The sequence below is a fragment of the Mytilus galloprovincialis genome, chromosome 6 (assembly GCF_965363235.1).
Source record: "Mytilus galloprovincialis chromosome 6, xbMytGall1.hap1.1, whole genome shotgun sequence".
In the NCBI taxonomy this organism is placed as follows: domain Eukaryota; kingdom Metazoa; phylum Mollusca; class Bivalvia; order Mytilida; family Mytilidae; genus Mytilus; species Mytilus galloprovincialis.
In genome coordinates, this window is record NC_134843.1 from 3,472,140 (window position 1) to 3,486,016 (window position 13,877).

The window sequence follows — 13,877 nt, forward strand, 5'->3', positions numbered from 1 at the left end:
ATGAGAGACATCTAAACGAGGTTATTGTTTGAGGAAGAATAAAGAATTACAGTTATCTTTCTTGGCCTACTAGAAAATGACTGGTGTAAAAAATTCAGACAGGAAAACGAACGGTATAATCTATGAACTACAAGTACATTAAATACTTAACTCCATAAGGCAGGCATACATGTCACTTAAGTTTGTTCGTTTTGTTTAAGTGTGTTTTCGTTCAGAAACTGATACATACTTAATAAATCAATTATGAAATAGGTAAAGACAATGATCTTGCATGTGATCAAGAAGGCAAGTTATCGAAATAACGGTATCCTAATGTTTAACATTTTTACCTTTTATGTCCGATTGTTTTGCTGACAAAATATTGTCATTATAATTGAATTCTACACAAATTTCATACTATTGCGAGTTTAAGCTAGCTATAAAACTGGGTTTTATCTACCATTTTCTAAATAAGAAAATGCACGTACCACGTAGGGAATATGACAGATGTTTTATAGTTAGATGTGATTGAGTTTTTGATTTTGCCATTCGATAAGGAATTTGTCGTATTGAATTTTCCTTGGAGTTCGGAATTTTTGTTATATTTAGTTGCCAAATGCACAATATGCGATAAAAAAATTACAAATACGAATGTTATGCATACAAATAATTTAAGAGGACACGAAATGTATTTCTGAAAAGAAGTATATAAGGAGATACAGAAGGATTGTCAATTTGACCAACTATCTTAACATTGTCTATATGAATTCAATTTAATCAATTACATGTTAGATAAAATTAGTGATAAAGAAAATTACTTTCATACTTTTTGACATTGTGTCTTAAGAAACCATACAAACTTCGAGCACAAACATCCAATGTTTTTCTAGATATCATCTCGTCCTAAACTTAATCTATATACTCAAAATAAAATTATGGTTACTCAGATTAATTTTCGTTCATAGCAATGTACATATCATTTATTGCACTTACGTTCTTTTGAGCCATAAAATAGTTAAACACGACAAGTTTAACTTCGATTTTGTCTTCACGAACCGCTAATGCAGGCAACGAAACAACAACAAAAAACTGCTTAAATCCTTCGACCTGTTGAAAGTAAAAATACATTTCAATACCATTAAACAAAACTTAAAAGACAACTTTAATATGTCAACATACAAAAAGAACTAGAGGCTCTCAAGAGCCTGTGTCGCTCAACTGTATTTACTTTTTAAATCATGTACAATAAGGTTTAAATCATAATTAATAGTTATAGATATTACATATATAATTATATCTTGGATAATAACAAAAACTGCAACATTACCGTGAAATTACTAACTCGGGAACAGCAACCCAACAACGGTTTGTCATATTTGTCTAAACTTTTAAGGACAGATAAATCTAAATCTGATAAACATTTGTGCCATCGGTCACATTTGCTCTAAATGCTTCAGTTTCAGAGATATAAACCAAAAACTGCTTACCCCTATGTTTTATTTTTAACCATGTCGGCCATGATAATTAAAAGGCGGGGTAAACGGACACATTTTCTAAACCATAAACCCTTATAATGATTATGGCCAAGTATGACTAAATTTGTCTCAGTAGTTTCAGAGAATAAGATTTTTGCAAAAATTAACGAAAAATTGTAAATTTTTTTCTATAAAGGACAATAACTATTTAAGGGGTCGACTGACAATTTTGGTTATGCCGACTTATTTGTTGATCTTACTTTGCTGAACATTATTGCTGTTTACAGTTTACCTCTATAGATAATAATAGACAAGATAGTAACCAAAAACTGCAAAATTTCCTTAAAATTACCAATTCAGGGGCAGTAACCCAACAACAGATTGTAAAATTTGTCTGAAAATTTCAGGGAAGATAGAATTTGACCTGATGATCAGTTTCACCCATCTCAGATTTGCTCTAAATGCTTTGGTTTCAGAGATATAAGCCAAAACCTAAATTTAACTCTTTTTTCTATTTTTAGCCATGGCGGCCATCTTGGTTGGTTGGCGGGGTAATCAGACACGTTTTTTTTAACTAGATACCCCAATGATTATTGTGGCCAAGTTTGGTTAAATTTGGTCCAGTGATTTTAGAGAATAATTTGTTTGTAAAACCTAAAACAGACAAATAATAGTATACACGACACAACATAGATAGCTAACGACTAGGCAACTCGAACCCAACCAAAAACTAAAAAGGTATCGTCTTTTGACAGAATTTTAAAAAAGCCAATCTGATGGACAGCATCTCTTTTCATTAATTCAAAGTTGAGGGATCATGAACTAATGGAAAGGGTCTTCAAATGGTCGACAAACTGCAATGTACTTTAAAAAATGACGTAAGTTAGCATTAATTTGACCTTAACACATATTTTACGGATAAAACACTGTATTTTATTAATAATATCAATCAAAACATAAATTACCACACTTCTCGCTTACAATTTAAGAGAAAAGTTTTGGCCAAATGTTCGTTGACATAGCTTTGCTTGCTTCAAAATATAATAAACTGTTGATACATAGATAGGTCTCGTCTTTTGGTGATTTCATGTAAGATAGACGAACGGGAGAAGACTATTAGTATGCCCATCAGTGGTAAGAAATCAGATGACACACATTTACTTGAAGAAAAAAAAACACACCATAATGATGAAAGCCAATGCAAACATATTATATTAGAGATGAATATAAACAGAAGTTTCAATGGATATATCTTTGACCACATTACATAAGATGTAATGAACTTTTAATTGCATATTCTTTTGTACAAATTAAACTTTCAATTACTTCTTACCTGAACATTTTTTGCAATGCCTAGACCATTTGTAGGACTTATCGCAAACCCACGAGTTGTCCATGCTGTTATTGTGTCCGGTAACGTAAACATATTTTCATATTTACCATCAGACCTGTATAATACCAATCGTTACTAGTTTATTTATTACAATTTGAAAATTAGTTAAATACAATTAAATATGACACATTTAAAAAATACGAAAGCTACTCAGCAGTTAAGTCTTCATTTTTCTGTTTTGTGTACTGTTATTTGTTTTTGTGTTTTTTTTAGCAATGGAGTTGTCAGTTCATTTTCGACTTATGAGTTTGAATGTATCTTTGGTATCCAACCCCTTTTCCTTTTGATATACAAAATATGGGAATTTTTTCAATCGACTTACTTAGATTCGGAAAATGGTTCAATTTATACTTTTTACAGTTCTGTTCTAAGTGGCTCTGCTTAAGGCGAAGTGTACGTAATTGCACGCCTCTAGCGGAATACGGGAGTAAAAACGTTCGTCGTTAGTTACGCAAGTTATCTCCCTTACTCCAAGAAAGGACACACGAAAGAGAAACTACTTTCTGCGTTCTATAATGAATCCAACAAGCACTGCTGTGCTTTCTTAAACCTCATAGGAATTATCTAAATAACTCCAATTAGAAATCACAGCATTCTGTACGTTGTTCTGAGTGCAGCCTGATTTAAAAACACTGTTTTTTTTTTGTTTTAGACGCGTAGGAGAAGGCATTTCGTGTTTATGATATCAATAGAAAGAAAAAACGCCTCACAACCAAATTATAAACAAATAAACAAATAAACATGTAACAATTTTTCTTCTATTGATATCAAATTAATTAAATGAAACCTGAATTGACCCAACAATATCGTTTTAAAAAAAGCCGTAGTCTTCAACGCAAAACACAGTACTCAACGTAAAGTTTTATAATAGGTTACAAATAATTAATGAAAGACGTTTGAATTTAATTGTTTATTTTAAAAAGACGTTGAAATGTTCGTATTTTGTGCAATTGAAAATTTAAGGACATGATTTATATTCATATAAGAAATCAGACGATACCAAGAGAATAATTTGACCACTAGTGCAAAACTTACCAGTCGGAAGAACAAAGACGGAGAACAAACAAAAATAAACAAATTAGGCCCCAAAAATTACTCAGTAACTTAAAAATTGTCTCACTCTAACATTTATATTAAAATACGTAAAATTATGTCATTCAACTCCCAGTTTTCAACTTTTTCTACATGTGCAGAAAATAAACAGGTGTCTTCTATTCCGTCCGCAATTTATGGGAAAACTAAATCTAAATTTAGAACCATATTGAAATTGAAAGTACACATGTAAGATAAAATATAACATGTCATTTCTTCTTTCACAAATTCCAATTTCGAAGAGATATATAGCGAAACCTGTTTTCTTTTATTGTGCCTGTGTGCATCATTCAAAATTAGAGTATGTAATTTTGAAGTATCAAGTCTCAATTCAAGATTATGAATGAATAGAATATAGAATTTAGGGGGGGGGGGACCTTTATCGGAACTCCTGGATCGGGTGTTTTTAAGCTCGCGATTTCGGGATTGACACTTTCGGGATCCGGGATCCGGGAATTCTATTTCGGGTAGTCGGGATTTAATTTTTTTTAAATTCGGGACCTCGGGATTTCGTGTTTTTTAAGCCCGGGATTTCGGGATCTGGATCCCTCTTTCCCTCCTCCCTCTATTATGATTAAAAAAAAAAGAGGTGAGGGAAGTTTTGTGATACTTGTAACTGCAATTTAATATTTAGTGGAATGAGAGGTGAAATGTGGTGAGACTATTACATTTCGATTTTTTTTTAAATTTAACCCAAGTTTACTGCAAGGAGTGTTTAACGACCTCGATGATTATCCATGAGAATCTCGCACTCGGTCAGCTCTAGGTTTTCACCTAGTTCATGATCATACAAGAATTGAGAAGCCTGTGGTTTACTAGTCTTATAATATGAGACTTTGGAGTTCATATAATTTACATTCAACGGTTTTTATCGAATATTTCAAGGCTTTTTGACTATCAATGTTGACCCCTCCCCCAATTGATTGGATAACATGAATGGATTGCCGCTCCTATATCAAACTGAAGTCCTATAAACTGACTGGTATTCGAATTTGTTAAAAGAAATAATTGGTATCTCACAGGGGCGTAGCTGCCGTTAGGCACTTTAGGCACGTGCATACACATATTTTTTTCACATTTTTTTGTTTTATCAAAAAAAAATAATAAACAATGTTATCTGTAGATGAAAGCCGGTGAAGTTGTCAAAACTCTTTAATTATCGAATGCCATGTGTACACAGTTGACTGAATACCTAGCTACGCCCTTGTCTCATATTGATTCAATACCGTAATGCCGAAAAAAAATCATTTATTTCCGCGAATTCTGAACAGCTAGAAATATATTCCCGAGTTTCGATTTGAGTAATCCGAATAATTCAAGCCCTTTCCATGTCCGATTTTCTCCCACACGAGAAATGTAGCATTCGTACATCAGCTGAATAATACGACTGAATTATTCGGGTTACAATTTTTGTAAATCCCGAATGCACATAAAAGTAATGGTCCAGCCCGACTTTCGGAATAGGACTGTTGTAGATTTCAGATTGATTTCCAGAAATAAAAATCGTACAAAAATGTTTCACGCAAATATTCGTCTTCAGACGTGTAAAGTTATACAACGGTTACTAGCCGGTCTGGATTGTGCATGCAATGCATAAAATATATAATGTCGAGGCTCAGGGATGTGTTGAATTATAGAGATGCTTATGAGGCACAAAGATAAGATTAATTTACCCAAATGTACTAAGAATTACCACACAACTTAAATTTACTTAAATATTGATTTGTTATCCTGTGCCAGACAGATGGCTGATAATCTGAGAAGAGACCTTGATGACATTAAGTTTTATAGGAACAAAGATTTTGAAAACACGTTTAGATTTTAACAAAAATAAGGCACCAGATCGAAAATAGTTCTAGTTCATAATGAAGAAAATGTCAACTGTTTTCTAGCTTTGCGATCTCCGCACGCACCCGAATATAATAGACAAATACAATACAATAGTACACAAAACGTAACATAAAGAACTAAAGACCGAGCAACACGAACTCCAACAAAACGGTATATATTTCATACAACTGTTGCTGCGACGTCAATAACGTTGTCGTTGTTTTTTGTTTTTTTACACTCAAGATTCAACTTTAACCGTGTATAGCTTGAAAAGTAGCACGGTTGCTAAGGACTTTCTTTGCACCAATCGATTCCTCAGACATTTTAGAAACGTCTCATAAATTGAAAAAAAAAATCGATTGTCTAATATAATAGAAAATCTTGGAAATGTAACAATTCCTGCCGAATTTCCCGATTTTCCCTATATATCCTTTGTAATTTTGGTGTATGATGCTGTTAACTTCAACAGCTCGTATCTCAAAAACGAAAACGGTTACCCCCTTTTTTTATTTTATTTTCCAATTTATTTTTACAAGCAGAATCTACATGTAAAATTTTTAAAAAATCCATTGTGTAGTTTAATTACGTACACTTCGCCTTAAGACTCATTTTCTTCGTGTCTTTTAACACCTTTTTGTGTAATAAGTATTACATTCTATTTTGCGATTGGATATATTATACTACCAAAGATCACGTGATATACTCATTTAAGGATTTTCTTATCCCAGGCATAGATTACCTTAGCCATATTTGGCACAACTTATTGGGATTTTGGATCCTCGATGCTCTTCAACTTTGTACTTGTTCTTTATAAATATTTTGATATGAGCGTCACTGTCTGAAGGCTTAAATTAAAATATTGTTTGTTTGCAGTTTACCGACCGACCCTTGAAAATCCTCCCGACTGTGAAAATTTTATTGCTTTAAATTTGAAGAAATTTTTTTTAATACTTCTATTGACGCGATCCGGAACTTGGGGTTCTTTCCGGAAATGATTTAAAGTCTGGGTCAATTACGCATTTCAAGTTCGGTTTTTCTTGGGAAGGTCTAAAACGAGGAAATGGAAATACATTTATTTTTTTCTTTATATCATATTATTTGTCATTTAAATGTCTTTAAGAGTCAATTTACAGACTTTGACCGGGCTTTTTATATTTTTGTGAATTTTAATTCAAAGTTGAAAATTTCACTTCAATATTTGTGTACAAGGGGGTCTTCCGGTCAACTTTTTGTCCTTTTATAGTAATATATTTATTTTTTTCTTTATATAATATTATTTGTCATTTAAATGTCTATAAGAGTCAATTTACAGACTTTGACCGGGTTATATGCTTTTTCGTGAATTTAAGTTTTAATGTTCAAAAATGTGTTGCCAGAGTCGCACTAAGAAAGCCTTCCGGTCAACTTTTCGGTAAAAAAGCATAATCAAATATATTTTTTTTAATTTTATCTTATAGACTATTATATTAGCTTTCAAAATCAGTTTTATTTATTAATTTAGCTTTAGCAGTTCCAAAGATATTAGTTATAATACACTCATTTTTTATTTCCGCGTTTTCCATTTCCGCGTTTTAGAGCCTCCCGTTTTTTTAGCTTCCCGTCAAGCGTTCATGTGACCATTAAATGATAAAGCACATGGAAATTGTTTACATGTATCCATGAAGTCACGGAGGAGTACTTTACGCTGTCGTCTCGTGTCAATTTTAAGACAAATAACAAACAAAAAAGTTTATTAGTAAACTGTTTATACAAATTCAGGCACATGTAATGATGTGTGATGATATCATTGACGATGATGCAGCGGATATTCATAACTGACACGATAACCATTCTGTCTCAAACAAATCGGGTACTCCTCCGCGACTTAAATCTTCATGGATGTTAAGGCAGCAACCATTTGATTTTCTGGGGGGGGAGGTCTATGGTTTTTTTTTCTGGACAAATTTTGTTTTCGCCTTCGGCGAAAAACAATCTATTTTTTTCGCGACAAGTCGAAAACAATTTTTTTCTTTCAATTTTATCATTATATATAGTGGCAGCTGAGGGTGAAACAAACAATTTTTTAGCTCACCTGGCCTAAAAGGCCATGTGAGCTTTTCTCATCACTTGGCGTCCGTCGTCGTCGTCGTCGTTAACAATTTTTCAAACATCTTCTCCTCTGAAACTACTGAATGGATTTGAATGAAACTTAAAATGATTGTTCCTTAGATTATCCTGCACAAAGTGTGTGCTTCGATTTTTGATCCGTCAAAAAACATGGCCGCCGTTACTTAAAATAGAACATAGGGGTCAAATGCAGTTTTTGGCTTATATCTCAAAAACGGAAGCATTTAGAGCAAATCTGACATGGGGTAAAATTGTTCATTAGGTCAAGATCTATCAGCCCAGAAATTTTCAGATGAATCAAACAAACCATTGTTGGGTTGCTGCCACTTAATTGGTAATTTTAAGGAAATTGTGCAGTTTTTGGTCATTATCTTGAATATAATTATAGATGAAGATAAACTGTAAACAGCAAAAATGATCAGCAAAGTAAGATCTACAAATAGGTTAATATGACCAAAATTGTCAATTGACCCCTTAAGGGGTTAATGTCCTTTAATGACAATGTTTCACAATTTGTTCATCATATTTGCTAACTTTAAAAAATCTTCTCCTCTGAAACTACTGAATGGATTTGGATGAAACTTAGCATGATAGTTCCTTAGATTATCCTGCACAAAGTGTGTGCTTCAATTTTTGATCCGTCAAAAAACATGGCCGCCCTTACTTTAAATAGAACATAGGGGTCAAATGCAGTTTTTGGCTTATATCTCAAAAACGAAAGCATTTAGAGCAAATCTGACATGGGGTAAAAATGTTCATTAGGTCAAGATCTATCAGCCCTGAAATTTTCAGACGAATCAAACAAACCATTGTTGGGTTGCTGCCACTTAACTGGTAATTTTAAGGAAATTTTGCAGTTTTTGGTCATTATCTTGAATATCATTATAGATAAAGATAAACTGTAAACAGCAAAAATGATCAGCAAAGTAAGATCTACAAATAAGTTAAATATGACCAAAATTGTCAATTGACCCGAACAGCAAAGTAAGATCTACAAATAGGTTAATATGACCAAAATTGTCATTTTAATACTTTATGCATTAGGTCAACTATATTTATGTATGAAAATATTTTATGATCTATATGTCGGTTACGCAGGTTTTATTTGAACTTGACCTCATTTTCACAGTCCATTGCTAAGTTTTAAGTGTTTGTGTTTTGGTCTCATTTTCTTTATTTATAAACAGTAAGTCATATATATTTGTAATATTGAAGAATTGTTAGCTGTACATGTTTGCCTGGCATGGTTCAATATGTTCAATAAGGCATTGTTTACCAGGTGAGCGATTCAGGCTCTTGAGAGCCTCTTGTTTTTCTCAGAATCAAAAACAATATTTTTTTTTCCAAAAACTGGAAACAAACTTTTTTTTCCAAAAAAAAAACCATAGCCCCCCCCCCCCCCCCTTAGAAAATCAAATGGTTGCTGCCTAATGGATATAGATCATGCCAAATCAATAAGAAGCAACCCTAACTACACAAAGATGTAGAGAAAATGAATGGTTAGCTTGAAAAATAAATATACTCTCTCTATATTAAATCTATCTTCGATTGCAATGAGTATGCTCCTTTAGGATAAGGGGGGGCTGCCCCGGCCACTCATTGCAATTATTCTCTTTCTTACAATATTAAATATACCCAAACTGTGTGGCCTGTGTGAATTCAATTAAAACATGTCCTTAGGAGCTATTCTGCCAATTTTTTTTTATGCATTAAAAACATTTCAGTACAGACCATTTACTTTTTCTTCACAAGAAACTTGGTTTAGTGTAACTGCTTGTTTAAACTGTATTTTGGCTGATAAAATAAAATATTTTTCCTACCTACCGACCCTTCAGTCTGAAGGTACAGTCGGAAAACTGCAAACAAACATATTTTTAAGGTTGGCTTGATGAGTGTTATGTAGACGAAACGCGCGTCTGGCGTACTAAATTATAATCCTGGTACCTTTGATAACTATTATCGTATTTCAATATTTGAGACAAATATTTCACAAATTAGAATGTCATATTAACATATAAATAAATGCAAAATAAAATACTGCAAAGTTATAGAATGTGTTTTCATTGATGGGTATCTACAGAGAATTTGAACGTCAATATAAAACAATTATACAATAAACAGTAGCATAAATTAATAAATGAAAGTGTATAAAATCCAAGTTCAAATATGGCTGCAAAGTTCGATTAATTCAGAACTATAAGACAAATAGTTTTTACTTTATGATTATTCCATTCATTAGGCTGATCAATTCTTGTTCGGAAGAAAGTACTTCACAAAAAGGGGAATGCATGTACAAAGACTGGGGGATACATGTACAGAAACTATCAACAACAAATGTAAAATAAAGCATGCACATTTGTCATTTTTAATTTCAAGACAAAGGAATAGCATACATAACGATTCGCTTGATTGATTTTACATCTAACGGTAAATATTTGTAACACAAAACTGCAAAATGATATACATAAAATCCAGAATCAAGGTTATACTTAAATATAACTCAATAAACAATACCCACATGAAGACAAAGCACGATTGTATTCATCTAATGTGAATGTCTATTATCTGACGACAATAACAACATCAGCTGACTATTACTTTTTAGTAAAAATTTACCTCTTAACAACAATGATCTACACAAACCAATTCAACATGACGCTTGTCATGTGGAAAATAAAGGGGATGGTTACTCTTAATAACATACACGCTTATAACAGTACAATTGACATTCAGGTTTTCTCATGTTAATTGTTCCATCAAACGTGTACATATAACAGGAATAACATAAAAAACTTTGGTATATTTACCCAGTCGAATCATCTATCCATATCCATGTTTCAGGAAAACTTTTTCGAACCTGATTGTTTGGTTCCATGATTCCAGCTTCATTTACCTTGTCCCCTTTGAACATAACGTTACCTCGGTCCATTTCAATTTGTACCATCACTTGCCCTGCTTGTAACAATAATGTACGTACAGTGCAACAGATTAAATGAAGCATACAGATCTCATAGGGGAGTATTATTTGACAGAAATTTGATGTGACCCAAGGTTAAAAATGGAACAGTTCACTTCTTTAAAGTATGTGTAATGGAAGCATTCATGTCCTGTGAATTCGTTTTAAGAAGCAAAGTCAAACTTGAATCAATATGATCTGGAGTAATTACTTGAAACCATTATCTAAAAACATTAAGCAAGACAATTCCTTATTTGCTTTTGATGAAAGTATGCTCATAATCTTTGTAGTTTAGACTACACGTTCGTTCAATAACAATGTTTTTAATTTTGGCGAAATCAAACCGCATATTTATATCTAGGAAATACGTGAGGACGACAATAACAAAAGGAGGGCATTATGTCCAAAACACAGTCGAAACTCATTTTCAACTATAAAAAGTTCAAAACGTCTATGTAAATCTAAAATTGATTAACTAGACGGAAACTTTCCAATCTATCATCAGCCTTCAATATAAAATTTTGAAACACAACCCCAACAAAAACCCATAAAGATATGACACAAGAAGACTTCAAACGAGGTTTCGACTACAAGTACTATTTTGAATTGATCACGTCCCTCCCCCTTTAGATCTGTTATCTCGCTAAACAATAACGTTGTTGTATTTTTCTCTCTATAAAATGCACTTTTGAATCCAATGGTATCAATTGTTTTAATAATGCTTTCAGTTATATGACGAAGAACGGAAAAGAAGAAACACGAGGCAAGAGAAGCTTATAGAATCGTGTACCACTCACTTTAGATCTTTTAATAGTGCACAAACGAAAACATGAAAAATGCATCGACTGAACAATAAAGTCAGTTTCAGTTGGATCAACAAGTATGATCGTAATTAAACTGCAGACATACATGTAGATAGGTCTTAACTGCAGAAATACATGTAGATAGGTCTTTCTTTACTGCAGACATACATGTAGATAGGTCTTTCTTTACTGCAGACATACATGTAGATATGTCTTTCTTTACTGCAGACATACATGTAGATAGGTCTTGTTTTACTGCAGACTTACATGTAGATAGGTCTTTCTTTCTTTACAACAAAACCTCACTGACTTGGTGATCTGCTGCAGTACTGAATGTAAATGGTGCCGTGAGATATTTCTCAATTTATTTTAACAAATACTAAGCAACTGTTTATACTAGATCAGAACAAAAGATTAGAGAAACCAAATAATCATCCTAAAACAAGAATTTTAAACGTTCTACTAATACTACATCCTTAGCGTACTTGTTCAATTTTGACTTTACTCATATATTCTGATGTAATGTATCTAATCAAACACAAATGTTAACTTATACGCTGGGCATTGCATTTCAAGCATCAATCCTTGGGAATCCTTCAGCATGGCCAACATCATATCAAAAGTTGTCAATTAAAATACAGCAAAACTTGTCAATAAAAAAATTGAAAAACAACTTAACCAAATCAAATACAAGCTACGGTCAAGTATAGATAGTTCTTCATGAATACATTTTGTGGCATCTCAAAATTGAATAAAATTAAGAATGGTAATGTGGAATATGTCAAAAAGACAATAAATTCTACCATAGAGCTCAAATCTTTTAATCTTTTGAACAAATTATGAATCATTTCAGCCTATTTCAGCATTACCGATAGATGGAAGCAACACATAATACATTTTGTGGCATCTAAGATTTAAATAATCTTTTGACAAAAATAGGAATAATCACAGCATGACCGAAAGATAAAGCATAACCCTCTTAACTTCATAGATACATTTTGTAACATTTAAGATTGGAGCAATCTTTTGAAAAGTTATGAACCATTACAGCATTACTGATAAAGGATTGCAAAACATAATGCTTTAAACTTCATAAATACATTTTGAGACATCGAAGATTCTAGCATTATTTTGACCAAGTTATGAACCTTTATAGTATGACCGATAAAAGGCAGCAAACATAATGCTTCAAACTTTATGAATACATTTTGAAGCTACTAGGACTGAAGGATCTTTTGAACAAATTATGAACTACTACAGCAAAACCAAAAAAAAAAAACACAAAACATAAAATCACAAAAATACCCAACGTCGAGGAGAATTCAAAACAGAAAGTCCTGATTCAAATGTCAAAATCCAAAGCTCAACACATTAAACGAATAGCTAACAACTGTCAGATTCCTGACTTGCATACAGTTTTGAACCTGAATAAATCTAATCCATTGCAACATCCGATACTGAATCAATTAATCTGTTAACCAGTTTTTGGAACAATTTTTTCCTTGCAATTTATTTCTCTGTATTTTTTTCAATGGCCTAAATATTATATTGCATTGATATTAACAATTCAAAAATTCAATTTAACAGCCATAGGTCACATTTGCAGCCAGATATAAATTTGGATTTTATGATCTGTTGTTTTGTCTCACCCTGTTACGTCATTTAACCAGATCCAAGATTCTGGAAAGTTTTTACGAACTTTGTCAGATGATTCTGATTCTACCGGTATGTTTTCTACTTTATCTTTTCTTTGAACAGGAGCACCACCAGCCATGGCAAACATTATTTCATAATCTATATATAGATATATATTATATGGCGTATTAATCTGTGACATATTGCAGCCAATGTACGCCAAATTTAACAGAATGTATAGGATGACATTCCTGTATTTTTTAAAACTGTTTTTAAGTCATTTTTTGTTTGTTTTAAAAATCAGGTTTATAATGGAAATACAATACAAAATTTAAGTATATCATATCGATCTCATATGTCTAGAAATAAAAGAAAAAGGATTTAAGAAACATGAAATGCAAAAAACAAAAAGTTCCAATAAAATAATATATTTATAACCTGTAAATTATCATTTTCGTAAAAACATAAATCATAATTTATTTCCTGCAAAAGTCTTTTCTAGATACAAGCTAATTTTCAGGTCTTAATCCAATTCTTTCTAAAATAATTCATACATGAAGGTAGCCTATTTAAATCTGACTCAGCTGAAAATTGAATATCAAGTTTTA

The 13,877-nt window shown here is 32.2% G+C and overlaps 1 protein-coding gene across 4 annotated transcripts in view; it reads right to left on the reverse strand.

Moving 5' to 3' along the window:
* Nucleotides 1-13,877, reverse strand: part of LOC143078722 (CD109 antigen-like) — a 356,264-nt gene that overhangs the window by 35,838 nt on the left and 306,549 nt on the right. The window contains exons 22-24 of one of the 4 annotated variants that reach the window (XM_076253652.1): nucleotides 10,683-10,830; nucleotides 2,788-2,902; nucleotides 973-1,086 (exon numbers count right to left, since the gene is read on the reverse strand). In XM_076253652.1, coding sequence (XP_076109767.1) covers nucleotides 973-1,086; nucleotides 2,788-2,902; nucleotides 10,683-10,830 — 377 coding nt within the window. Of the gene's footprint in view, nucleotides 1-972; nucleotides 1,087-2,787; nucleotides 2,903-10,682; nucleotides 10,831-13,283; nucleotides 13,429-13,877 lie in introns of all 4 variants that reach the window. The other 3 variants (XM_076253654.1, XM_076253653.1, XM_076253651.1) reach the window with 3 other exon arrangements.